Source organism: Melitaea cinxia, chromosome 5, assembly GCF_905220565.1.
Source record: "Melitaea cinxia chromosome 5, ilMelCinx1.1, whole genome shotgun sequence".
Classification (NCBI taxonomy): domain Eukaryota; kingdom Metazoa; phylum Arthropoda; class Insecta; order Lepidoptera; family Nymphalidae; genus Melitaea; species Melitaea cinxia.
The window spans coordinates 17,815,477-17,841,651 of NC_059398.1; the positions used below are offsets into that span (position 1 = coordinate 17,815,477).

The 26,175-nt window shown below is 37.6% G+C and overlaps 1 protein-coding gene across 1 annotated transcript; it reads left to right on the forward strand.

Moving 5' to 3' along the window:
- The first annotated feature begins 268 nt into the window (after nucleotides 1-268).
- Nucleotides 269-26,008, forward strand: LOC123653901 (lactase-phlorizin hydrolase-like). The gene is made up of 13 exons (XM_045589878.1): nucleotides 269-348; nucleotides 435-574; nucleotides 653-1,302; nucleotides 1,573-1,881; nucleotides 3,180-3,418; nucleotides 7,459-7,601; nucleotides 13,344-13,358; nucleotides 17,627-17,649; nucleotides 21,474-21,615; nucleotides 21,694-22,121; nucleotides 22,612-22,881; nucleotides 24,548-24,786; nucleotides 25,787-26,008. Exons 1-13 carry the CDS (start codon nucleotides 269-271, stop codon nucleotides 25,947-25,949), a joined length of 2,841 nt encoding a protein of 946 aa, XP_045445834.1. The 3' UTR covers nucleotides 25,950-26,008.
- Nucleotides 26,009-26,175: the final 167 nt, after the last annotated feature.

A 26,175-nucleotide genomic window follows, 5' to 3' on the forward strand; every position in this document is an offset into this window, starting at 1 on the left:
ATTTTCATAGTCCAGGATATTCAGAGCATACGTCTGTATATCCACATTTCAAAAGTTTTAAACTTTGAAAGCAACAAGTACTTAGAAGTGGAGAACACACTGTTGTCCCGTGAAGACATTCGTATACCCGTATTTTTAATAATTTCATATTTTTTGTACAAAATCGTATTTCGCGTGTATTTATTGTTATCTAATGCAATTTTTCACAATATGTTCATAAAGCTGACGGTATACACGTCAACTTATACAAATTTTATCGTACGGCATAATGACGTCATCTCAACGATATTCAATTCAAAATACTTCACAACTTACATATAATCTTTATCATATTGTAGTATCTAAAACGTACTTTATTGAACAATTTAGCTATAGTTAGAGATTTGATAGTATAGAAGAGGAATAAAGCATGCTCTGAATTAATTTGTTCACAGATTTTACTTCGCCTGCTTCATTTCGGCTGAAAGCAGGACGAATAATGTTGATCGACAAGAAGCAAGAAAATTTCCAGAGTCAATGCTTTTCGGTGTAGCCACCAGCTCATACCAAGTTGAAGGAGGCTGGAATGAAGACGGTAGTTTCAGTCACTCGTTATTGAAACTCAATAAATTATATTACTCTTTCATATAATGACTATTTAAAAAAATTCCAGGTAAATCTGAAAGTATATGGGATGATATATCTCATAGGGAACCCTGCAGGGTCGATGAATGCCACACTGGCGACGTGGCCGCCGATTCCTATCACAACTATAAGCGTGATGTGGAAATGATCAGAGAACTTGGTCTCGATTTCTATAGATTTTCGATATCGTGGACGAGGATCCTCCCCACTGGATTTCCAGACAAAATAAACGAGAAAGGAGCTCAGTACTACAATAACTTAATCAACGAACTACTAAAATATAACATTCAACCAATGGTCACACTTTATCACTGGGACCTGCCTCAAAAGTTAGAAAATCTTGGTGGTTGGAGCAATTCTCTTATAGTAGATTGGTTTACTGATTACAGCAGAATAGCTTTCGAACTATTTGGTGATAGAGTAAAATATTGGTACACGATAAATGAACCAATAGAAGTATGCCATGCAGCGTATAATATTATTTACAATCAATCCGGATATCCAGATTATCTGTGCGCCAAGAATGTTTTGATATCTCATGCGAAGGTCTACCACATGTATGATAAGATATATAGGCCTAAATATAACGGTACGATTGGAATTGTTTTGAGCACCCCGTGGTATGAACCGGATTCCGAACAAGATGCAGAAGCTGCAGAAGATGTCATACAATTTAATGTAATGTGTTTTTGTGTTTTTTTTTAAAGTTATTATACACTATTAGTTTTTATTTTAACAGTAGTACCAACAGTTAAAATATTATATATATGTACGTATTATTTTTATGTATTTGACGAAAAAATGTAGCGATAATAGTCGGCTATTACATAAGTATCACAAGCATTAAGTTGCTTAACTTAGGAACAGACACCCGTGTTTATATAAATATAGTTTATAATTTCACAGATTGACTTTCTTAATTTCATCAAATATTTTGTAACATTTCAGTGGGGTATCTACGCTAATCCAATATTTTCAAAAAAGGGAGATTTTCCCCAAATAGTAAAAGAAAAGGTTGCGCTTAAAAGCCTATCTCAAGGTTTCCGACGATCGAGGCTACCCGAATTCACTCCTGAGGAAATCGAATTAGTTAGGGGCAGCTCCGATTTCTTCGGCGTCAATCATTATACTACGTCGCTGGTGTATAGAAATGAATCAGTTTACGGATATTATAGCTCTCCCTCCTTCGACGACGATATGGAGGCTATTATTTATCAAGATAGCTCGTGGCCTGGGTCCGGGTTGTCAACACTTAAGGTAAGATTGTTAAAATTCATTTTGCATTTCAATTACAATCGAAAAATATCTCTATGACATTATTAACAATGCATTAGTCAGCTGTAGTGACCACTCACAACAGCCTTACAGCACTTACAGCCCACACAAATGTTTATTATGGTCAAGAAACATATTATACTAATGGCCGTTGAATGTGACGCGTTGCCACAGCACTGGTTTGTGGCCGTTGCGCTGACGGTAGCGGGTTCGATCCCCGCCCATAACAAACATTTGTATTGTGTATTTGTGTTGTGTATACAGTGTCATACAGATGTTTGATGTGGCCTTGTGCTGTTAAGCCGTCGGTCCCGTTTGTTATCATGTACACCTGATAGCGATCGTTACTCATAGTAGGGAATATATCCACCAACCCGCATTGGAACAGCGTGGTGCATTAAGCTCTGATCCTTCTCCTTCATGGAGAAAGTGGCCTATACCCAGCAGTGGGATATCGCAGGCTGGAGCATAACGTTAAGTGTGAGACGTTTACTAATTTTATTGCACAATATCGTACTTTTAAAAAACTTATTACCATGAACATCTCTATTATTTTGACAAAAACAAAAAACAATGTATGAAACAATCTGTATAAAACGACTCATTCATTGTCTGAGAATTTTCGTCAAATCGCAATCACTTTAATTATTAATAGACCAGCTATCACTGTGATCTGTTTTTATTTATTTTTCTTTCATTCCTTGTACTCTCAATAAAGCTCTATTTATCATTAATGATGATTCATAACATAGAACTAAGTACCATCAGTAAGCCATGTTACCCACCAGTACATTTCACGTAATAAATAATTAAAAGGATCAATTAAATACTGGACATAGAATCATGTACTTTCATCATCCCGATTCTCTTCGCTCTGTATAGGAGGTGGTTCTTGCACTTTTACTACCAGGCAGTGGTTGTTGTCCATTACGTACATCTACTAGTAGCTCACACTTCGACCACATTTTTACGTGGTGGTACTTATACCACCAGCCCATAGATATCGTATATGATACTGAAATAAGGTGCAGAAGGAAATATTGGGCTCAAAATCTTGAACTAGTCGACTGAGGTAGTACCTCGACCTTCTAGAAGATCCCAGCAGTGTTATGTTCCTGTGGTGAGTAAAGTGACAAAAGCTCCTCCACTTGCGATGCCTCTGGCGCAGCTGTCGTCTACAAGCTACAGTAACCGTTTATCATCATGTGGAGCCGTACGCTTGTTCGCCAATTTTTAATTAATCAAAAAAACATAATCTAACACATTTCCACAATTATCAGGTGGTTCCATGGGGTTTCTATAATCTACTGACTAAGATTCGAGAAGACTACGATAATCCTCCCGTTTATATAAGTGAAAACGGTTTTCCCGCACAACTAGGTCTGAATGATGATGACAGAGTGTCATATTACAGGCAGTATCTTAATAGGATGCTAGACGTCATAGAAGAAGGATCAGATATCAGGTTGTACACTGCTTGGAGCTTGATGGACAACTTTGAATGGATCAGTGGATATACGTAAGTGAATGGTGAAATTTATATTGAGTAAAAATAATTGTGTTTGCTCGCAAACGAAAAATAAGCCGACTTCTATAACATCGGCAAGTAATACAACGTAGGTAGATGAAAAAGTAGTCGAGTAAATACGCGTTATCAAAGATTACTCAAAAAGTAGTCATCAGATCACGATCAAATTTAAGTGTAACAACAAGACATGTGTCAGCTTTCGATTAAAAAAAGTCATCAAAATCGGTCCATCCAGTAAAAAGTTCAGAGGTACACAATAAAGACACTATCGAGTTGAGAACTTACCCCTTTTTGAAATCGGTTAACAATATATATTTAAATATCTTCCTTAAACGTGATCCATAAACTGGTCATTGAAATTGACACGCGTTCTGACGGAAATACGATTCTCGAGATTCAGATGTCTGTCGCTTTTTATTTATATATTAACAAGTAAATCAATATGTTGATAAGATCCATGATCCATGGTATCAAAAAATTTGAGGAACGATTTACCGTGCAGGATATAAATATGTTTTGCAATAACCGGGTAATCGTTTTTAAAGAATAAATTTCAGTTGCTTGACATTTTTGAATATCATATCAAAAATTGACCGCTCCAGCGGGGTTCGAACCCGCGCCTCCGACATACCGTGTCGGCGCTCTAGCCAATTAAGCTATGGAACGATGCACCCGCTCGAGCGAAATTTTCGATATGATAATTTTTAATTTCGGTTTAAGCGAACCGTGGCGCCGTCTATAGTGAGCTCTTTACAGAAACCCGTAACTATTCAAAGTTTCATATTACAATGAAAATCTTTGACAGGAGACGACACCGTGCTATTTTTAATATCTAAGATTTTATTTTTGTGTTACCCACATTAGGAATTCTAAACATTTTTGAATATCATATCAAAAATTGACCGCTCCAGCGGGGTTCGAACCCGCGCCTCCGACATACCGTGTCGGCGCTCTAGCCAATTAAGCTATGGAACGATGCACCCGCTCGAGCGAAATTTTCGATATGATAATTTTTAATTTCGGTTTAAGCGAACCGTGGCGCCGTCTATAGTGAGCTCTTTACAGAAACCCGTAACTATTCAAAGTTTCATATTACAATGAAAATCTTTGACAGGAGACGACACCGTGCTATTTTTAATATCTAAGATTTTATTTTTGTGTTACCCACATTAGGAATTCTAAACATTTTTGAATATCATATCAAAAATTGACCGCTCCAGCGGGGTTCGAACCCGCGCCTCCGACATACCGTGTCGGCGCTCTAGCCAATTAAGCTATGGAACGATGCACCCGCTCGAGCGAAATTTTCGATATGATAATTTTTAATTTCGGTTTAAGCGAACCGTGGCGCCGTCTATAGTGAGCTCTTTACAGAAACCCGTAACTATTCAAAGTTTCATATTACAATGAAAATCTTTGACAGGAGACGACACCGTGCTATTTTTAATATCTAAGATTTTATTTTTGTGTTACCCACATTAGGAATTCTAAACATTTTTGAATATCATATCAAAAATTGACCGCTCCAGCGGGGTTCGTACCCGCGCCTCCGACATACCGTGTCGGCGCTCTAGCCAATTAAGCTATGGAACGATGCACCCGCTCGAGCGAAATTTTCGATATGATAATTTTTAATTTCGGTTTAAGCGAACCGTGGCGCCGTCTATAGTGAGCTCTTTACAGAAACCCGTAACTATTCAAAGTTTCATATTACAATGAAAATCTTTGACAGGAGACGACACCGTGCTATTTTTAATATCTAAGATTTTATTTTTGTGTTACCCACATTAGGAATTCTAAACATTTTTGAATATCATATCAAAAATTGACCGCTCCAGCGGGGTTCGAACCCGCGCCTCCGACATACCGTGTCGGCGCTCTAGCCAATTAAGCTATGGAACGATGCACCCGCTCGAGCGAAATTTTCGATATGATAATTTTTAATTTCGGTTTAAGCGAACCGTGGCGCCGTCTATAGTGAGCTCTTTACAGAAACCCGTAACTATTCAAAGTTTCATATTACAATGAAAATCTTTGACAGGAGACGACACCGTGCTATTTTTAATATCTAAGGTTTTATTTTTGTGTTACCCACATTAGGAATTCTAAACATTTTTGAATATCATATCAAAAATTGACCGCTCCAGCGGGGTTCGAACCCGCGCCTCCGACATACCGTGTCGGCGCTCTAGCCAATTAAGCTATGGAACGATGCACCCGCTCGAGCGAAATTTTCGATATGATAATTTTTAATTTCGGTTTAAGCGAACCGTGGCGCCGTCTATAGTGAGCTCTTTACAGAAACCCGTAACTATTCAAAGTTTCATATTACAATGAAAATCTTTGACAGGAGACGACACCGTGCTATTTTTAATATCTAAGATTTTATTTTTGTGTTACCCACATTAGGAATTCTAAACATTTTTGAATATCATATCAAAAATTGATATGATATTCAAAAATGAACTGTAGACGGCGCCACGGTTCGCTTAAACCGAAATTAAAAATTATCATATCGAAAAATTTCGCTCGAGCGGGTGCATCGTTCCATAGCTTAATTGGCTAGAGCGCCGACACGGTATGTCGGAGGCGCGGGTTCGAACCCCGCTGGAGCGGTCAATTTTTGATATGATATTCAAAAATGTTTAGAATTCCTAATGTGGGTAACACAAAAATAAAATCTTAGATATTAAAAATAGCACGGTGTCGTCTCCTGTCAAAGATTTTCATTGTAATATGAAACTTTGAATAGTTACGGGTTTCTGTAAAGAGCTCACTATAGACGGCGCCACGGTTCGCTTAAACCGAAATTAAAAATTATCATATCGAAAATTTCGCTCGAGCGGGTGCATCGTTCCATAGCTTAATTGGCTAGAGCGCCGACACGGTATGTCGGAGGCGCGGGTCCGAACCCCGCTGGAGCGGTCAATTTTTGATATGATATTCAAAAATGTTTAGAATTCCTAATGTGGGTAACACAAAAATAAAATCTTAGATATTAAAAATAGCACGGTGTCGTCTCCTGTCAAAGATTTTCATTGTAATATGAAACTTTGAATAGTTACGGGTTTCTGTAAAGAGCTCACTATAGACGGCGCCACGGTTCGCTTAAACCGAAATTAAAAATTATCATATCGAAAATTTCGCTCGAGCGGGTGCATCGTTCCATAGCTTAATTGGCTAGAGCGCCGACACGGTATGTCGGAGGCGCGGGTTCGAACCCCGCTGGAGCGGTCAATTTTTGATATGATATTCAAAAATGTTTAGAATTCCTAATGTGGGTAACACAAAAATAAAATCTTAGATATTAAAAATAGCACGGTGTCGTCTCCTGTCAAAGATTTTCATTGTAATATGAAACTTTGAATAGTTACGGGTTTCTGTAAAGAGCTCACTATAGACGGCGCCACGGTTCGCTTAAACCGAAATTAAAAATTATCATATCGAAAATTTCGCTCGAGCGGGTGCATCGTTCCATAGCTTAATTGGCTAGAGCGCCGACACGGTATGTCGGAGGCGCGGGTTCGAACCCCGCTGGAGCGGTCAATTTTTGATATGATATTCAAAAATGTTTAGAATTCCTAATGTGGGTAACACAAAAATAAAATCTTAGATATTCAGTTGCTTGAGTCAGCTGACACGCCGACTTTTTTATTTATTTTTAAAATGTTCATGTTTACTAACATTATGATTTAATGTTTACGCGAATTTCACTCATTATAATGAAACGGCAGACTCCTGTGACCATGGTTGCTGTAAAGTATCCCAAACGTCGGGCATGTATAAAACCTAATAACTGCGATGAAACCCAAAAAAAATCGTTTTATTATAATTATTATCATGATTTAAATAAATTTAAACGATATACTTGACGTGTAGATAATTTTGAGTCAACAGAGTCGTGCGCTCATGACTGGCGCTTGCAGTATTGCTGAAATATAGACATTTATATAAACAAGTGGTCAAATATTTAATATACTATATAATATAATAAGTAAATAACGACATAATACATACATATATTTTTTCAGGGTCAAGTTTGGCTTGTACGAAGTGGACTACGAAAGTCCAGAACGTACTCGCACGCCCCGAAAATCTGCGTACGTCTACAAGGAAATCGTTCGCACGCATACACTCGACTTCGACTACGAACCTGACATGAGCGTTCCCATCGGCATTGATGAGGGACATTAAACTAAAAATGTATATAATAAATAAAACGAGTGTGCTTTAAACCACACGACTGAAGTACAATTTTCTATTTTCACTTACTTATATCTCCCTCTCAACTTCCGTTCTCCTCGCCCGATCACACTTTTCGTGACGCTCTCGTCACGCATTCACCAGCTTACTCCCCAAGTCAAGTGAGCGTAAAAAAGTTTTACTTCAAAAAACTCAATACTAAATTCAGATATGAATAAATAAATAAATAAATAAATATCTTCCACTGTCCTGGACTATCCAAATTTTTTGTCACGTGTCAAAATCAAACAAGATATTTTGTTCAGTATCTAGATTATCAGGAAGAATAATAATTACATAACTTTAATGCAACCAGGTTTTATTCACATTTTCCTGCACAAAAATTTTTTGGTCAACGTTGCGGCTTAAAATAAAAAAAGTTCACCCCTAAATTTCATAGTAGCGGCGGCGGTCGAGCTGATCTGACGGCCTCGAAAGTTTCAACGTAAAAACCTTATTGTCATCACACCTCCGCAGTAACCGCCAGAGCAATAAAAACTTTTAAACGAAAACTCTCACCTCCGGAACTCCGGTGAGGTCATCAGCTAAATCTTGGACAGTTTTAAAGATTCATTTATCTCTTCGTTTCTTTAACTTGCGAACTTTGTATTTTTTTAAATGTTCCGCATTTGTAAGTTCTAGTTAAGTTTAAATTACGTAAAATATTACAAAATGCATCAATCTGAGTATTAATTCCCAGACGCTGGATATTGATTTTGTTAGTCTTCATAAAAAAAGACTTGACTAGTCCGTCACCACAGCTACCACTTACGCTGCTTTCGGTTGCAAAGGTTGAAGGTTCGATTCCAACCTTCAATCAAGGTGTAATGCATATTTAAGTTTGTGTTATACATATTTAAACTTATAACAAAACGTTCGTATACGTATATCAGTAGGCTATTACCAAAAAGTCAACATAAAGTTGATTATCTAAGAACATACGCCCATGTGTAAAATAGGAAAAAATGGATTCCTTACATTTCCGGAAATCTAACAAATTGTACTGTCCTTCAAAAAAAAAGTGATACTATTGTAAAAAAAAACGCGCACTATTAGTAACAAATATTTTATGTAGTAAAAATGACATTGGCAACTGAAGTTATACTTCATGGGCTAGCTAACTTCACGTTGCTAACTTCTTCTTCATTGACTAGTTAAGTTCAGGGTGTTTGGTATTTTTGTTTGTGAGTGACGGTGTGCGCGCACATTGTAAAAATGTACTCTCATTATTTTTCCCTATCGCGCCAAAAGGTGTATAACTTCAAAAAAACTGTACATTAATACAATAATTTTTAAATATTCCGACAAAAATCTAACAACGACGAAGAATGGCGAAAGAAAATGTTTTAACGAATTCGGCAACAACGTTCATTGTCGTTTTTAAAGACATTTTTTTTTTCCTCTTATACTGTGTATAAAAGATGACGAAATATTGATAAACGATCACATAATATATTCGTCACACTTAGAATACGTTGTGAGATAGCAGCGGAGGTGACGAAATAATGTGAAAATAATGACGAGAAATTGTTACAATTGCCGTATTATGTCGACAGTGAGAGATATAAGAACTTTGAATCATAATTTAACTTATAATGTAACTTAATGAGCAAATTGATGCAAAAATATTGATCTGATCTAATTACGAATCAGTTTGAGTCATTAAGAGCCAGCTTTGTAAAAATCATACCTATCCTATCCTTTACTATTATGAGAGAGGCCTTTTAGGTTAATGTTGGTTATGTGGAGAACCAAAGGCGGATGAGGTTTATCAATTTTGGAAAGGGCGTCATCCGGAGATAAAACTTCGCAATTTGGAATATTTGCTAAGATCAGATCCAATATATTACATCTTGGATTCTGAATTTTATTTACTTTTTTAAATTCGTTGAGAGTCATAAAATCCTCTAGAATATCTTTTAAGGTGTTAGGAGAGTTTTCATTTGAATATTTTTCATCAAACCATTTTATATGACCACGATTAAAATCACCCATTACAATATTGTAATTACTATGATTACAATAATCTAATAGATCTAACTGAGGTAGGGCACAGCAGGAATGTTCCTGCTCAAAATATGGAGCAGCCCGACTGGGGTGGTACCTCGACCTTACAGAAAATCACAGCTAAATAACACTGTTTTCAAGCAGTGTTGTGTTCCTGTTGGTGAGTAAGGTGACCAGAGCTCCTCCCCCCCCCCCTTAACATGATGGCAGCACAGACTACGCAAAGACTACCTCAGGAGGGTACCGGTCGCAATAGCACCGGAGAACCCCTCTCTGGACTTCTGGGCTCAGGACCTGCATCTGATTCCAGCGTACTCAAGTAGGGGGGGGGGGGGGAGAAGGAGTGATTGAGCACGCTTGAGAGAGTGAAAATTTCAAAATCGCTTCAGTAGTTCCAGTGATAGTACCAATAATTTAATTCGAATGAAACATTAAACACGATCTTTGACGGTTCGCAGGAAAGTGCACAAAAGGTGCCAATCAAACCACTAATTGCAAATTCATGCGACGTTTCGATCCTTTATTGGACCATCATCAGGCATCTAAAATACATACACTTAAAATAAACCTATTGCTAGTGTTCAAAATAAGATTTATTCATGATAAGTAAATAAATAAATCTTATAACATACACACACGAAGCCTAGGCAGCCCCGCGAATTCTGGGGGGGGGGGCAAATCTGTGCTCAACACATTAACTGCCTGGGGTAAACGGAGCAGTCGGCAGAAGTCCCCTACCACTATGACTGTGGATTTTTGTAACATCAGAGGGCTTCATACTAATCTTAACGCCGTCCACTACCACCTACAGACGGCGAAGCCGGCCTTGCTCTTTTTGACAGAGACGCAGATATCCTCTCCAGCTGATATCTCCTATCTCTCCTGTCCGGGGTACAAATTAGAACATTTTTTTGTACCGCGGGCTGGAGTTTGCGCGTACGTCAGAGAGGATGTCTGCTCTCGTCGCCTCGGCAGTCTTGAAGGTAGGGGCCTCTCTATCCTGTGGTTGCGCATAGACAGCGACGACCATCCCCGTGTCTATGCCCGCCTATATAGGTCCCACAGCGGTAACCACGAAACTGATCGACTCATGGAGCACATACAAATGGCTACAGACACCGTGCTACAACAGATCCCATCCGCGAGATCGTGATACTTGGTGATTTTAACGCCCATCACACCGAGTGGCTCGGGTCGCGTACAACCGATCATGCGGGAAGATCTGTTTACGACTTTGCCTCAGCATATGATCTGTCACAATTAGTAGCATCACCAACGCATATCCCTGATGTGGAAGATCATACGCCTTCCCTGTTGAACCTTCTGCTGACGTCTCACCCGGACAATTATGTAGTTTCCGTGGACTCTCCACTTGGCTCGTCGGACCACTGTCTGGTCCGGAGTTCTGTGCCAGTTACACGCCCACCATGGCCCCACTTTGCGGGCAGCCGACGCGTTTGGCACTATAGGCCAGCTGATTAGGATGAAATGCGGTCCTTCTTCGCATCCTACCCATGGGGGCGAATCTGCTTTTCGCTGGATGATCCAGACATCGTTGCTGATTCTGTCGCCGAAGTGGTTCTGCAAGCCATGGAACTTTTTATTCCGTGCTCTGCGGTGCCTATAGGCGGCAAATCTAAGCCCTGGTTTGGTCGACCTTGCAAAATAGCCGCACGCCATAAGCGGGAAAGCTACCGAGCTTGGGCTAATGCGTCGATGTCCCAGGATTTAAAGACCAGTGCATTAAAAAAGGAGTATAACTTTGCCTCCAGGTCCTTCAAAAGAGTCATCGCTGAGGCAAAAGCGGAGTACGTGGACAGAATTGGGGAGAGATTGGTTCGACTTCGTTCGGGAACTCGTGCATTCTGGTCACTCGCCAACGCTGTCCAAGGGAATTTTTGTAAGCCATCCCCACCATCATTGCACATGAAGGACGACTCGTTGACCCACACCGCGAAGGAGAAGGCCGATCTTTTAGGCTCTCTTTTTGCTTCCAACTCGACTTTGGATGATAGAGGAAAAATACCACCGACGATCCCTCGGTGTGATACAATAATGCCGGAAATAATTTTCCAACAAAGCTCCGTACGCAAAGCCCTTTTTTCGTTGGACATCAATAAGTCGAGTGGGCCCGACGCCATCCCTCCGTTAGTGCTACGAACTTGTGCTCCTGAGTTGGCACCCGTCCTCACGCGTCTTTTCCGGCTCTCTTATTCGTTAGGCGTTGTCCCACGCTCGTGGAAGATGGCTTTGGTGCACCCGATTCCTAAGAAAGGGGACCGCTCAGATCCGTCCAATTATAGACCAATTGCTATAACTTCCTTGTTCTCAAAGATTATGGAATCCATAATCAACTGCCAGCTCTGGCGGTATTTAGAGGAGCACCAGCTGATTAGCGATCGCCAATATGGCTTTCAACGGAGTCGCTCGGCTCGTGATCTTCTAATATTCTTAACTCAGCGATGGGCGGAAGCAGTTGAGAACAAGGGAGAAGCACTGGCGGTTAGTTTGGACTTAGCGAAGGCCTTTGATCGGGTGTGGCATGGGGCACTTCTAACAAAGCTACCATCCTATGGGCTTCCCGAGAAATTATGTAAATGGATCACCAGTTTTTTGGCAGACAGGAACATCAAGGTCGTTGTTGACGGTGCATGCTCGGACCTCAAGTCTGTCAATGTTGGCGTTCCCCAAGGCTGTGTACTATCACCACCTTGTTCCTTCTGCATATCAATGACCTGTTACAAACTAGTGGCATTCATTGTTATGCGGACGACAGCACCGGGAACGCCTTATACACAGACCGTCCTAATATTTCTCGGGAACAAGTCGATGAGTGTCGGAACAAACTTGTGTCTGAAATCGAGTCTCTTTTAGCCAAAGTCTCGCAATGGGGACGACATAATCTAGTCCAGTTCAACCCTAATAAGACACAAGTTTGCGCGTTTACCGCAAAAAAATCACCCTTCGTCATTCCTCTCAAATTTGAAGGCTCTCCCCTAACAGCCTCGGCCAGTATTGGGATACTAGGCGTCGACATATCGAGCAATGTGCAATTTCGTGGTCATCTGGAAGGAAAGGCTAAACTAGCCTCGAAGAAACTTGGTGTGCTCAGTAGGGCGAAGCAGTATTTCATGCGTTGCCACCGCCTACAATTATATAAGGCACAGATCCGGCCTCACATGGAATACTGCTCTTACCTATGGGCTGGGGCGCCCCAGTACCAGCTCCTTCCATTTGACCGTGTTCAACGCCGAGCGGTTCGAATCGTTGGCGACAAGATTCTCTCCGATCGGCTCGATTCTTTGGCGCTGCGTAGAGATGTCGGGTCACTCTGCATTTTCTACCGTATTTACCACGGGGACTGTTCTGAGGAATTGCTCGGACTAATACCTACAGCAGAATTCCACCACCGGACATCGCGTCAAAATTCAAAATTTCACCCACACCACCTCGATGTCTGGAAGTCTACGACAGCTCGATTTTTGCGCCATTTTCTGCCACGCACGACCCCTCTTTGGAACCATTTGCCACCTACGGTATTTCCGAACCAATACGACCTAGAGACCTTCAAAAGAAGAGCATATTCCTTTTTGAAAGGCCGGCAACGCGCCTGCTAATCCTTTGATGTAGCGGGTGTCTGTGGATGTTGTTTTTCATTTACCATCAGGTGAGCCAACTGTCCGTTTGCCCCCTCTTCTATAAAAAAATAAAAAAAAACAATAACATATCAACTTACTATAAACACAAATAATAATCTAACTGCTTATTTATAAATATTTATTTAATGTGTTTGAGATATAATATATTTAGAGTTTAAAAGTTTTGATACTTTCTGGGTCACTAAGACGTTGGGTGGTCACCGGCGATTATGGCGTCTACAACGATGCAAATATATCAAAATTTTCGAAATAATAATCTCGGTAATTTCCGTAGAACTAGAACTGGAACTTACTGGTTCACTAAATCTCGAAATTGTAGAGAACTTTATTTACCTGGATTCCAAAATCAGCAACACTGGGTCGTCCGAGGTCGAAATTCGAAGACGCATCGGAATGACCGAGAGTGCTATGCTTCAACTGCATGGAACTTGGAGGGATAGACACTTTTCTATTGACACCAAAGTGCGTCTTGTCTGTGCACTTGTCTTCTCGATATATCTGCTGCTAAGACATGCCCATTAAAGCAGCTGATCGGCAACGCATTGATGCCTTCGAGATGTGTTGGTGGATCCTTCTCCAGCTCCAAATCCCATGGATAGCGCGCAGGACCAACGCATCGATATTGAAACAACTTAAAATAAAGAAAAAGCTATCCACTACCGGTCTTCAGAGGATTCTTGAGTACTTCGGTCACAATGCCCGAAGAGAAGGTGGCAACTTGGAAAAGATTGTTATCAGTGGCAAAGTGGAAGGAAATAGACCTTGGGGACGGAGCCCGATACGTTGGTCGGATCAAATCCGTACCGCACTCGACACGAAAGTCCACGATGCACAACACGTCGCAACTCACAGAGCAACATAGCGCGACATCGTTCGAGAGAAAGTCGTCAGTGGAAGGAGTCACGACCCTCAGTAATGAGGAACACGATGCAGAGAGATAATTTCCGTAGAATCAAAAGTATTGACATCGCGTTGGCGCAACGGTCACAGCACTAGTTTGTAGCTGTTGCGCTGGCGGTTGCAGTTGGTTATATAAATGCGATTAATTTAGGAGTTTAATTATATTTGTCCTCCACCTCGCCTTGTCTTAGACAGTACGTAAAGCGATCTTGGTATTTTTTTAAACAACTTGATCAGTAAACCAGCGTACAGCTTACCTGATAATAAATGGTCACCATAGCCTATAGATCCTGATGGCGATTGTTACTCATAGTAAGGAATATCTGCCAATCAGCATTAGGTATTAGCATGGTGGATTAAGCTTTGAAACTTCTTTTACGTGGGGGAAAGAGGCCTATACCCAGCAGTGGGATTTTACAGACTGAAACGAAGCTTATAGATGAATGCGAGTCCAGAAGTATCGTAAACGCCTAGCTGACCCTATCCCCACCCCTCTCCAGGAGCTTTGGCCACATTACCACTGGAACACAACACTACTTAAAAGCTGTGTTTTTTAACTGTGATCTTCTGTAAGGTCGAGGTACTTCCCCAGACGGGCAGCTACATATTATGAGCAGGAAATTTCCTGCTATGATTTACCTCAGTTATATTTGGTTACAACCAAAGATCTAGGGTGTGTTAATCAGCAATGTATAATGTGTATGTTTGTATTTATGTAAACTTCCATGCCTACTATTATGATCCTACTATTGAATATCATCTATTACATCTGAGATAAAGGTGTCGAGATGTCACTGATAGAAAATTATTATTTTCTTTATCAATAGATTATGTTTGAGATATAAGAGAAGGTGTTATCAAAAATGTACTTATACTAGTCTAATAGAAGGTTGAGTACAGATGTATTTGAAGCTAAGATGATAAAACTATCATTATTACTGTAAGTCTTAATTTATTTATTTATTTATTTTATTTATTTCTTTATGGTATAGACGTAGTGAAACACAAACACAGTAAAAAACGTAGAAGTACAAAAAAAAGTAGAAAGATACACTGATAGCATCAGTAGCTTCGGCAGTTCGCTTCTGATGTTGCAGGCGTCAAGAGGCTATGGTGATCGATTACCATCAGGAGAGCCTTAGGCTTGTTTACCGACCTAGTTTTATAAAAAAAGGGAAGTAGTAAAATTTTATACTATTTTTATCTTTCTCTTAAAGTCCCATCTTTTCATGAAGTTCGGCGATCATTTTGCCAACTTGTATGTACCCTTGATACCTCGACTCTGAATAACGAACGGGTGCTTTTCCCAAACTATTGGCGTAGATTTTTTAGCCAGGTGTTCTTCTACGATACACACTGCGCTTGCCTTGGATCTTGCCCTATATAATAAGTTGAAGCAGCTGGTATTTTGAATTTTTCGTATAACTATTTTACTAGTGACCGCCCAGTGGTCGAAATTCGACCATAATTAATTTAAATTATAACTTTGAACATTATTAAGGTTCTGTTGCCAAAGGATACTACACTAATACTTCTGTAATGACTTCTATACTAATAAACAAAAGAGTATATATGAGTGTGTGTCAAATACATATTTAAAATGGTTTATGGAATAATTTTTAAAATGGTTCTTTATTTTCATAATTTTTTGGTTTTCTTTAATTTATATTTTTAATTACGGTCGAATTTCGACCTCTGGGTGACCACTAATATTAATAAATTTATCATTCAATATCTAAAACAAGCTCAATCAGTATTGTCTCAAAAGAATAAGTTAATTGTCAGTATTATTATCAGTTCAGCCCTATTGCAGTCCAAAATCAAAAAAGTTAATTAAAATTTTAATTAATTTTTAAAACTAGTATTTTAAAGTTTTAGTTTTTTTCAAGTCACTGGCTGCCGTAAACGTAATTGCTTATCATAAATATACTTGACATTACCTTCAAAATTGACAAGTGCCTTAGATACAGAATGATCTGAACTATAATGAATTATTTAATTAGAAACAATATAATTTTAATTTATAAAATTTTGTATTTTGAATTTGATATTCATACTAAAATAAATTTTTAAACTTTGAAAGCAACAAATACTTAGAAGTAGAGAACACACTGTTGTCCCGTGACAACGTTCGTATGCTCGTATTTTTAATAATTTCATATTTTTTTGTAAGAAATCATGTTTCGCGTGTATTTGTTGTTATCTAATGCAATTTTTGGTGAGGCTCTAGATTAAAAACCGTCAAATTATATTAGCTCGAAATTTGACAATTTATCGGCATAATTTCGTTCCAAAAAAATAGCCTTAACCTATTTAACTACCAAATTAGACTGTTTATTGACATAATTTGGTAACAAAAAAAAATAACCCTAACCTATCTAACTTCAAAATGCGGATTCTAATCTAAAACCTAGCCCAATTTTTTACAATATGTTCACAAAGCTGACGGTATAGACGTCAACTTACAATACAAATTTTATCGTAGGGCATAATGACGTCATCTCAATGATATTCAATTCAAAATACTATAATGACTCAAGGTTAGGTATTGTAGCGCTTCCCTTTGGATCACAAAAATTTGACCGGACTAGCAATGAGACTTATAAAATATTTCCTGATTTAGTATCACAGGGACGTGAGATCTTGTAAACCCTGGAGCGGAATAAATATCTGAAATTTATTTTAAATAGGGCGCCAAAATATTACTTCGATAAACGAATGATGTATTTAGAATAAAACTAACTGATACAGATTTACTAATTATATTTATTAATACAAAGGAAAGGTGAATGCAGGTCAGATACAAAAAAAAAGAGTGTTGATTTGTACAATAAGTTATGTTCTTCTAAATAGTTACTTAATATGAAATTTAATTATAAAGAAGTATTTACCAGATTATAATGAAAAGAGATTTTAAAGTCTAATAATAATTTAGAAAAAAAAATTATATACTACCTGCTAATTTCAAAATTAATATAGTATACACCATTCATTACACAAGTTTTTAAAAATTGTAAATTAAAATATAATTGAAAATAGATAACACAATACCGGATATGCTCTGGATATCACCTGCAGTGCTAGGCGATTGTCGATGAAAGTCCATCTGTTTGCCAGCGTCACAATGATTACATCTCTTCTCTCATCAACTTCACCGACATCCCATTATTTGCAGTATTAAAAAGTGATGGCCTGAATCAATAGATGTTTTAGATAAGAAGGTATATGTTTCCAGTATTATCAAAAAAAATCATATCACAGCGTAGGCATGTGGTTTCAGATGAGGGTAATCTTGTTATCAGTACTTAACATTTTAAATAATTTTTATCTGAATTATTAAGCTGAAGAATGAAAAATAAACAACATTAGTAAAGACATTTTTAACCAATAGAAAAACATCCAGCGCTAAAATGGATATAAATCTCGCCGGATAAGAAGATTGCATTTTGCATAAAAATGGCAGTCACATTTATGGAGACGTCATTATAAAATTTAAGAAATATGGGCCCACGCCTAAGAGCAAAAGAAAGAAAGCAATAAGTATAAACGATTGTTGTTTAAAGAATTTGAAACATTATTAAAATAAAATAAAAACTCACCCAACGAACGAAATTTGAAAGTGAAGGCAAATAACTCTAAGCGATCACGTCTCGAGTGGATTACAAAAAATGAAATCATGAATGATATTACGACATATCCATTGACGTTTGACGGAACCAAAGACTGCGCGTGCGACAGAACCAAGAAGTTTATACAAAACACTCGAGAGTGGATCGTAAACAACACTTTGAAGACAAAAACTTTGACCTTGAATTACGTCACGTATATTCTTTATCTCTTTCTGCAGGGTAACCACGTTGATCCTAAGTTCAGGATCCATACTATTTAAAAATTTTGTCAAGCATTTACAAGACTTCTTTATTCTATTAGCTCGCAAAAATGAAAAGGGACAGCGGCGTCCCTATGGACGATAATGGTAATAATCTATCAAAAAACGTTTACCTTCTAGCTTCATTTTAAAGATTATTTCGGTAGATTATTATCTGCTAGGGATAAGGAATCATCAAACTTAAGTGATAATTAGATCCATCAAATTTGGTAGGCTAAAAAACGTGATGACGAAGATGCGTTGTTACTTGATGGACCCTATCGTAATGTTTGCGATTAGTTTGATCTCAGCCCAATCCACGCGGGCATATCCGTCTTTATCTCCTGTAGTGAGCCATGTAGTGGATGTGGCAACGTCGCAATTTTCTGTCACTGATAGGCCGATGCGTAAAATAAAAAATCAGTGGACATGTTCTAGTTCAGTATAGTTTAGTGTTGATAAACAGACTTACACCAATTAGCTGCTTTATTTTTATGGAGCGCACACTTTGAGTATTTAATGCACATGAATGACACCTAAAACAATAAATAATTAGATAATTTTGTGTTTTTAGAAACATCCAAGAGTGAATTGAAAAGGTAAACTGATATAACAAAAGTTACAATGAAAAAGGACTTCGTGAAACATTATGGCCGATTTCTTTTAAACCACTGAACCGATCTTGATGAAATTTGCACTGTTCGCTAAGATTTAAAGATTCTTAAAACAGTTAAAAAAGATTTTTAGATAAAGATCATCATCATCACCAGCAACCTATCAATGGCTTACTACTTAGCCAGGTCTCCTCTGAGAATAGGGTTATAGGCCATAGTCTATCACGCTGGCCCAATGCGAATTGACGGACTTCACATACCTTCGAGAACTTAATGGGAAACTCTCAAGCGTGCAAGTTTCTTCACGATATTTTCCTTCACCGTTGAAGAAGTGTTATTTAATTACATAAACGCACTTAACTTTGAAAAGTCCATAACCCGGGATCGAGCGGCGACCGCCCAAATAGGAAGCCACAGTCCAAACCACTAGGCTATTAATATTTAGATAAAGATACAGTAGGTATTATTTATTTTATTTATTACTTCTTGCATACATATAATCAAACACTTTTACGTAGTAAAAAAACAACAGTACAGAAATAAAATTAAACAAAAAGTAGTTACAACGGTATATAGGTAAATAAGTATATTAAAAACAAAATAAAACTTCTTTAAAAAGCGAATATTCTCTTTATTAATACTTTCTTATTATGAATAATAAAAGTAGTCAACCTAAAATCAAAATCACATAATACTGTTTTTTGGAGTACAGTGTTGCTATAATAATAAAATGGCAGCTCCCTACAATTAGGGAAGTAAAACCAGAAAGGAGAACACTCCTTACGAAATCCTGAAAATCAGCATCCACATCAAGGTAGGTACAGATAGATATGCTATTATATGCATGGTTTGATCATGCTATTGGATAAGCAATGCAAATGGTTTTGGGCAAAAAAATTGGTAAAATCATCCTTTTAATAATAAATAAATTTATTAATAAAAAAAACATGCTGATCAAGTTAAAATTGTACAAAAAAAAACACATAGTGCATAATTTATAACAGGACAAAGTAAACGCAAACGAAAAACGAATAAAAGAAAAAATAAAAAGATAAACATAAACTTATTGATTAAAAGCATTTAACTAATACATAATTCATACATGTTCGCAGCATGCCTCACAAAAATGGTACGACCTCAGTTTAAGTTAGGACCATTAGTCCTAACATTGTTTTTCAGGACCACTATTGGTTTGTTGGTCATTTTGGTGGCATTCTGATAAAATACACACAGACATGAATACATACATAAACATAGAAAACTATGGACTATATGTAATATAAGATATTACAATAAATACTCATGTATACATAGATGCATATTATATATACACGTATAAGTGGATATATAGAGGATTATTAGAATAACTAGAAATAGCGGCACCAAATGGAAAACGTTTCCAAAATAGACTTATGATTTTACTTGAAATGCAAGGCGTCGATTGTTAGTGAAATGCGAGAGGATGATAATATGACAGGCTAGTAAAATAACTGGTCGATACTAGGATGCTCATAAGCAAATCTGTTTTGTTTAGACGCGCTCAAAACACGTCCCCTCCACCCGCACTGCAGTTAGCAGGCTAAAAATCAAACGACCGTTAATTTTTAAGCATATACTAATAATAAGCATACTTATTATTCTACCTATAGTATGCTTGTTATAAGCATGCTCTTAGATAAGCATGTTCAAAGCATAAACACCAATACACATGCTATTTAATAGCAAACTCTCTGCCAGTGAGCGTGTAGTGATAATAGTAAACCAAGTGGTCCTGCACACAGAACTAAATAAAATCATCCTTTCTTTTAATAAAAAAAGTGAGTAAATGAGGCCTGGTCACCTGATGTTAAGTGATTAGCCCCATCCATGAACATTTGCAGCATCACAGTAACTACTCAATGTTCAAATCTTTCAGGAATTTGTTAGTCTGCCCCTTGAATAACCCCATGTTGTAATCTAGTGGGAACACTTTCGAATGGCGTTGGTCCCACAGGTTCCCCTACAAATCCTTTTGCTTGGAAAACAATGCGTCCAAAAATTACTACTATAATATATACTTATAGGTAGCATTTGCTCAAAAAAAGCATGCTTTCGTGCTAAATAATGAACATATCTGACTGGTCCTGCGCACATATTGATTGGGATTTTTTGTACATAGCATGGTAATTTTAAATAAAGAATGAGGGGGATAAAAAACATAACTGGGGTGAATGAACTTGTCTTCATTAAAATGTTTTAGATGCACTCTCCAGTGTTTTATATAAGCTTCTTGGACAGAACGCATGAAGATTTTTGTTGCGAGACATAATTAATTTTTAATAAAAAATATGTATAAGAATTTTTTTTTAATTAAATAATGGCCATGAATGCAAATCACAGGACTTCTCCTAAAGAAATCAAAAAAAAAAACAACACAAAAACCCTCTTGAAACACCTAAAAGTGTTACAATACTTCACAAATAACATAATATAATTTTCATCATATTGTAGTATCTAAAACGTACTTTTTGAACAATTTAGCTATATTTAGAGATTTAATAGTGTTTAAGACATTTCTTTTTTTTTTCTCTAATCCTAACCCTAAGGTTGCCTGGAAGAAATCGCTATCGAGCGATAAGGCCGCCTCATTGTGCATTACACTTTTTTTTCTTTACAATTCTGTATTAAATTACTCTATGTGGTGTACAATAAAGAATAAATAAATAAATAAAATAAATATAAGAGGAATAAAGCATTCTCTAAATTAATTTGTTCACAGATTTTACTTCGCCTGCTTCATTTCGGTTGAAAGCAGGACGAATAATGTTGATCGACAAGAAGCAAGAAAATTTCCAGAATCAATGCTTTTCGGTGCAGCCACCAGCTCATACCAAGTTGAAGGAGGCTGGAATGAAGACGGTAGTTTCAATCACTCGTTACCCCAACTCAATAAATTATAATTACTCTTTTATATAATGACTATCAAAAAAATTCCAGGTAAATCTGAAAGTATATGGGATGATATATCTCATAGGGAACCCTGCAGGGTCGATGAATGCCACACTGGCGACGTGGCCGCCGATTCCTATCACAACTATAAGCGTGATGTGGAAATGATCAGAGAACTTGGTCTCGATTTCTATAGATTTTCGATATCGTGGCCGAGGATCCTCCCCACTGGATTACCAGACAAAATAAACGAGAAAGGAGCTCAGTACTACAATAACTTAATCAACGAACTACTAAAATATAACATTCAACCAATGGTCACACTTTATCACTGGGACCTGCCTCGAAAGTTAGAAAATCTTGGTGGTTGGAGCAATCCTCTTATAGTAGATTGGTTTACTGATTACAGCAGAATAGCTTTCGAACTATTTGGTGATAGAGTAAAATATTGGTACACGATAAATGAACCAACAGAAGTATGCAGTGTGGCGAATACTATTTACAATCAATCCGGATATGCAGATTATCTGTGCGCCAAGAATATTTTGATATCTCATGCGAAGGTCTACCACATGTATGATAAGATATATAGGCCTAAATATAACGGTACGATTGGAATTGTTTTGAGCACCCCATGGTATGAACCGGATTCCGAACAAGATGCAGAAGCTGCAGAAGATGTCATACAATTTTTTGTAAGTGTTTTTTATATTATTTTTTTAAGTTATTGTACACTGTTAGTTTTTATTTTAACAGTAGAACCAACAGTTAAAATATTATATATATATACGTATTATATTTATGTATTTGACGAAAAAATGTAGCAATAATAGTCAGCTATTACATAAGTAGCACAAGCATTGAGTTGCTTAACTAAGGAACAGACGACCGAAGGTATATAAATATAATTTATAATTTCACAGTTTGACTTTCTTATATTTCATCAAATACGTTTTAAAATTTCAGTGGGGCCTCTACGCTAATCCTATATTTTCAAAAAAGGGAGATTTTCCCCAAACAGTAAAAGAAAAGGTTGCGCTTAAAAGCCTATCTGAAGGGTTCCAACGATCGAGGCTACCCGAATTCACTCCTGAGGAAATCGAATTAGTTAAGGGCAGCTCCGATTTCTTTGGCGTTAATCATTATTCTACGTCGCTGGTTTATAGAAATGACGATATGGAGGTTATTATTTATCAAGATAGCTCGTGGCCTGGGTTCGGGACGTCAACATTTAAGGTAAGATTGTTAAGTTTTCATTCATTTTGCATTTCAGTAATAATCGAAAATAATCTCTATGATATTATTAACAATGCATTACTCAGCTGTTGTGACCACTCACAACAGCCTTACAGCACTTAGAGCCCACACAAATGTTTATCATGGTCAAGAAACATATTATATTAATGGCCGTTGAATGTGACGCGTTGGCACACCACTGGTTTGCGGCTGTTGCGCTGACGGTAGCGGGTTCAATCCCCGCATATGACAAACATTTGTATTGTGTATTTGTGTTGTGTATACAGTGTCATACAGATGTTTGATGTGGCCTTGTAGGCTTCCCCACCGTGCCTCGGAGAGCACGTTAAGCCGTCGGTCCAGTTTGTTATCATGTACACCTGATAGCGATCGTTACTCATAGTAGGGAATATATCCGCCAACCCGCATTGGAACAGCGTGGTGCATTAAGCTCTGATCCTTCTCCTTCATGGAGAAAGTGGCCTATGCCCAGCAGTGGGATATCGCAGGCTGGAGCATAACGTTAAGTGTGAAACGTTTACTAATTTTATTGCACCATATCGTACATTTAAAATCTTATCACCATGAACATCTCTATTATTTTGACAAAAACAAAAAACAATGTATGAAACAATCTGTATAAAACGACTCATTAATTGTCTGAGAATTTTCGTCAAATCGCAATCACTTTAATTATTAATAGACCAGCTATCACTGTGATTCTGTTTTTATTTATTTTCCTTTCATTCCTTGTACTCTCAATAAAGCTCTATTTATCACTAATGATGATTCATAACATAGAACTAAGTACCATCAGTAAGCCATGTTACCCACCAGTACATTTCACGTAATAAATAATTAAAAGGATTAATTAAATACTTTACTTACAGTTTAAGTCAATTTATAATTATTTTGCAAATTTGCAACATCCCTTTTTCAATATGTACGATTTTATTTTTATGTTACCCACACATTAGGAATTCTAAACATTTTTGAATATCATATCAAAAATTGAACGCTCCAGCGGGGTTCGAACCCGCGTCTCCGACTGACCGTGTCGGCGCTCTAGCCAATTAAGCTATGGAACGATGTACCCGTTAGAGCGAAATTTTTGATATGATGATTTTTATTTTCGGTTTAAGCGAACCGTGGCGCCGTCTATAGTGAGTTCTTTACAGAGACCCGTAACTATTCAAAGTTTCATTTTACAATGAAAATCTTTGACAGTACTTTCATCATCCCGATTCTCTTCGCTCTGTATAGGAGTTGGTTCTCGCACTTTTACTACCAGGCAGTGGTTGTTGTCCATTACGTACATATGTCTAGTAGTTCATCCTTCGATCACATTTTTACGTGGTGGTACTTACATATATCACCAGCCTATAGATGTCTTATATCATACTGAAATAAGGTGCAGAAGGAAATATTGTGCTCAAAATCTTGAACAGGGCAACTCGGGTAGTACCTCGACCTGCCATAAGAGCACAGCAGTGTTATGTTCCTGTGGTGAGTAACGTGACAAAAGCTCCTCCACTTGCGATGCCTCTGGCGCAGCTGTTGCCTACAAGCTACGGTAACTGCTTATCATCATGTGGAGCCGTACGCTTGTTGGCCAACTTTTAATTAATTAAAAAATCACATTCTAACACATTTCCACAATTATCAGATGGTTCCATGGGGTTTCTATAAACTACTGACTAAGATTCGAGAAGACTACGATAATCCTCCCATTTATATAAGTGAAAACGGTTTGCCCTCACAAGTAGGACTGAATGATGATGACAGAGTGTCATATTACAGGCAGTATCTTAATAGGATGCTAGACGTCATAGAAGAAGGATCAGATATCAGGTTGTACACTGCTTGGAGCTTGATGGACAACTTTGAATGGTTCAGTGGATATACGTAAGTGAATGGTGAAATTTATATTATTGGAGTAAAAATAATTGAGTTTGCTCGCAAACGAAAAATAAGCCGACTTCTATAACATCGGCAAGTAATACAACGTAGGTAGATGAAAAAGTAGTCGAGTAAATACGCGTTATCAAAGATTACTCAAAAAGTAGTCATCAGATCGCGACCAAATTCAAGCGGAACAACTAAACACGTATCAGCTTTCGATTTAAAAAAAGTCATCAAAATCGGTCCATCCAGTAAAAAGTTCAGAGGTAATATACACAATAAAGACACTATCGAGTTGAGAACCTCCCCCTTTTTGAAGTCGGTTAACAATATATATATATATATAAATATCTTCCTTAAACGTGATACATAAACTGGTCTTTGAAATTGACACGCGTTCTGACGGAAATACGATTCTCGAGATTCAGATGTCTGTCGCTTTTTAGTTACATATTAACAAGTAAATCAATATGTTGATAAGATCCATGGTATCAAAAAATATGGGGAACGATTTACCGTGCAGGATATAAATATGTTTTGCAATAACCGGGTAATCGTTTTTAAGGATTAAAATTCAGTTGCTTGAGTCAGCTGACACGCCGACTTTTTTATTTGTTTTTAAAACGTTCATGTTTACTAACATTATGATTTAATGTTTACGCGAATTTCGCTCATTACAATAAAACGGAAGGACTCCTGTGACCATGGTTGTGTGTGTAAAGTATCCCAAACGTCGGGCATGTATAAAACCTAATAACTGCGATGAAACCCAAAAGAAATCGTTTTATTATAATTATTATCATGATTTAAATAAATTTAAACGATATACTTGACGTGTAGATAATTTTGAATCAACAGAGTCGTGCGCTCATGACTGGCGCTTGCAGTATTGCTGAAATATAGACATTTATATAAACAAGTGGTCAAATATTTATAAATATAATAATATACTATATAATGTAATAAGTAAATAACGACATAATACATACATATATTTTTTCAGGGTCAAGTTTGGCTTGTACGAAGTGGACTACGAAAGTCCAGAACGTACTCGCACGCCCCGAAAGTCTGCGTACGTCTACAAGGAAATCGTTCGCACGCATACACTCGACTTCGACTACGAACCTGACATGAGCGTTCCCATCGGCATTGATGAGGGACATTAAACTAAAAATGTATATAATAAATAAAACGAGTGTGCTTTAAACCACACGACTGAAGTAAACCTTTCTATTTTCAATACCTTATATCTCCCTCTCAACTTCCGTTCTCCTCGCCCGATCACACTTTTCGTGACGCTCTCGTCACGCATTCACCAGCTTACTCCCCAAGTCAAGTGAGCGTAAAAAAGTTTTACTTCAAAAAACTCAATACTAAATTCAGCTATACATA

Coding starts and splice junctions, on each gene's coding strand:
- LOC123653901 (XM_045589878.1), top strand. CDS start 269: ATGACGTCATCTCAACGATATTCAATTCAAAATACTTCACAACTTACA. Junction 1,303..1,572: donor AAGATGTCATACAATTTAAT/GTAATGTGTTTT, acceptor GTAACATTTCAG/TGGGGTATCTACGCTAATCC. Junction 21,616..21,693: donor AGGAGGCTGGAATGAAGACG/GTAGTTTCAATC, acceptor AAAAAATTCCAG/GTAAATCTGAAAGTATATGG.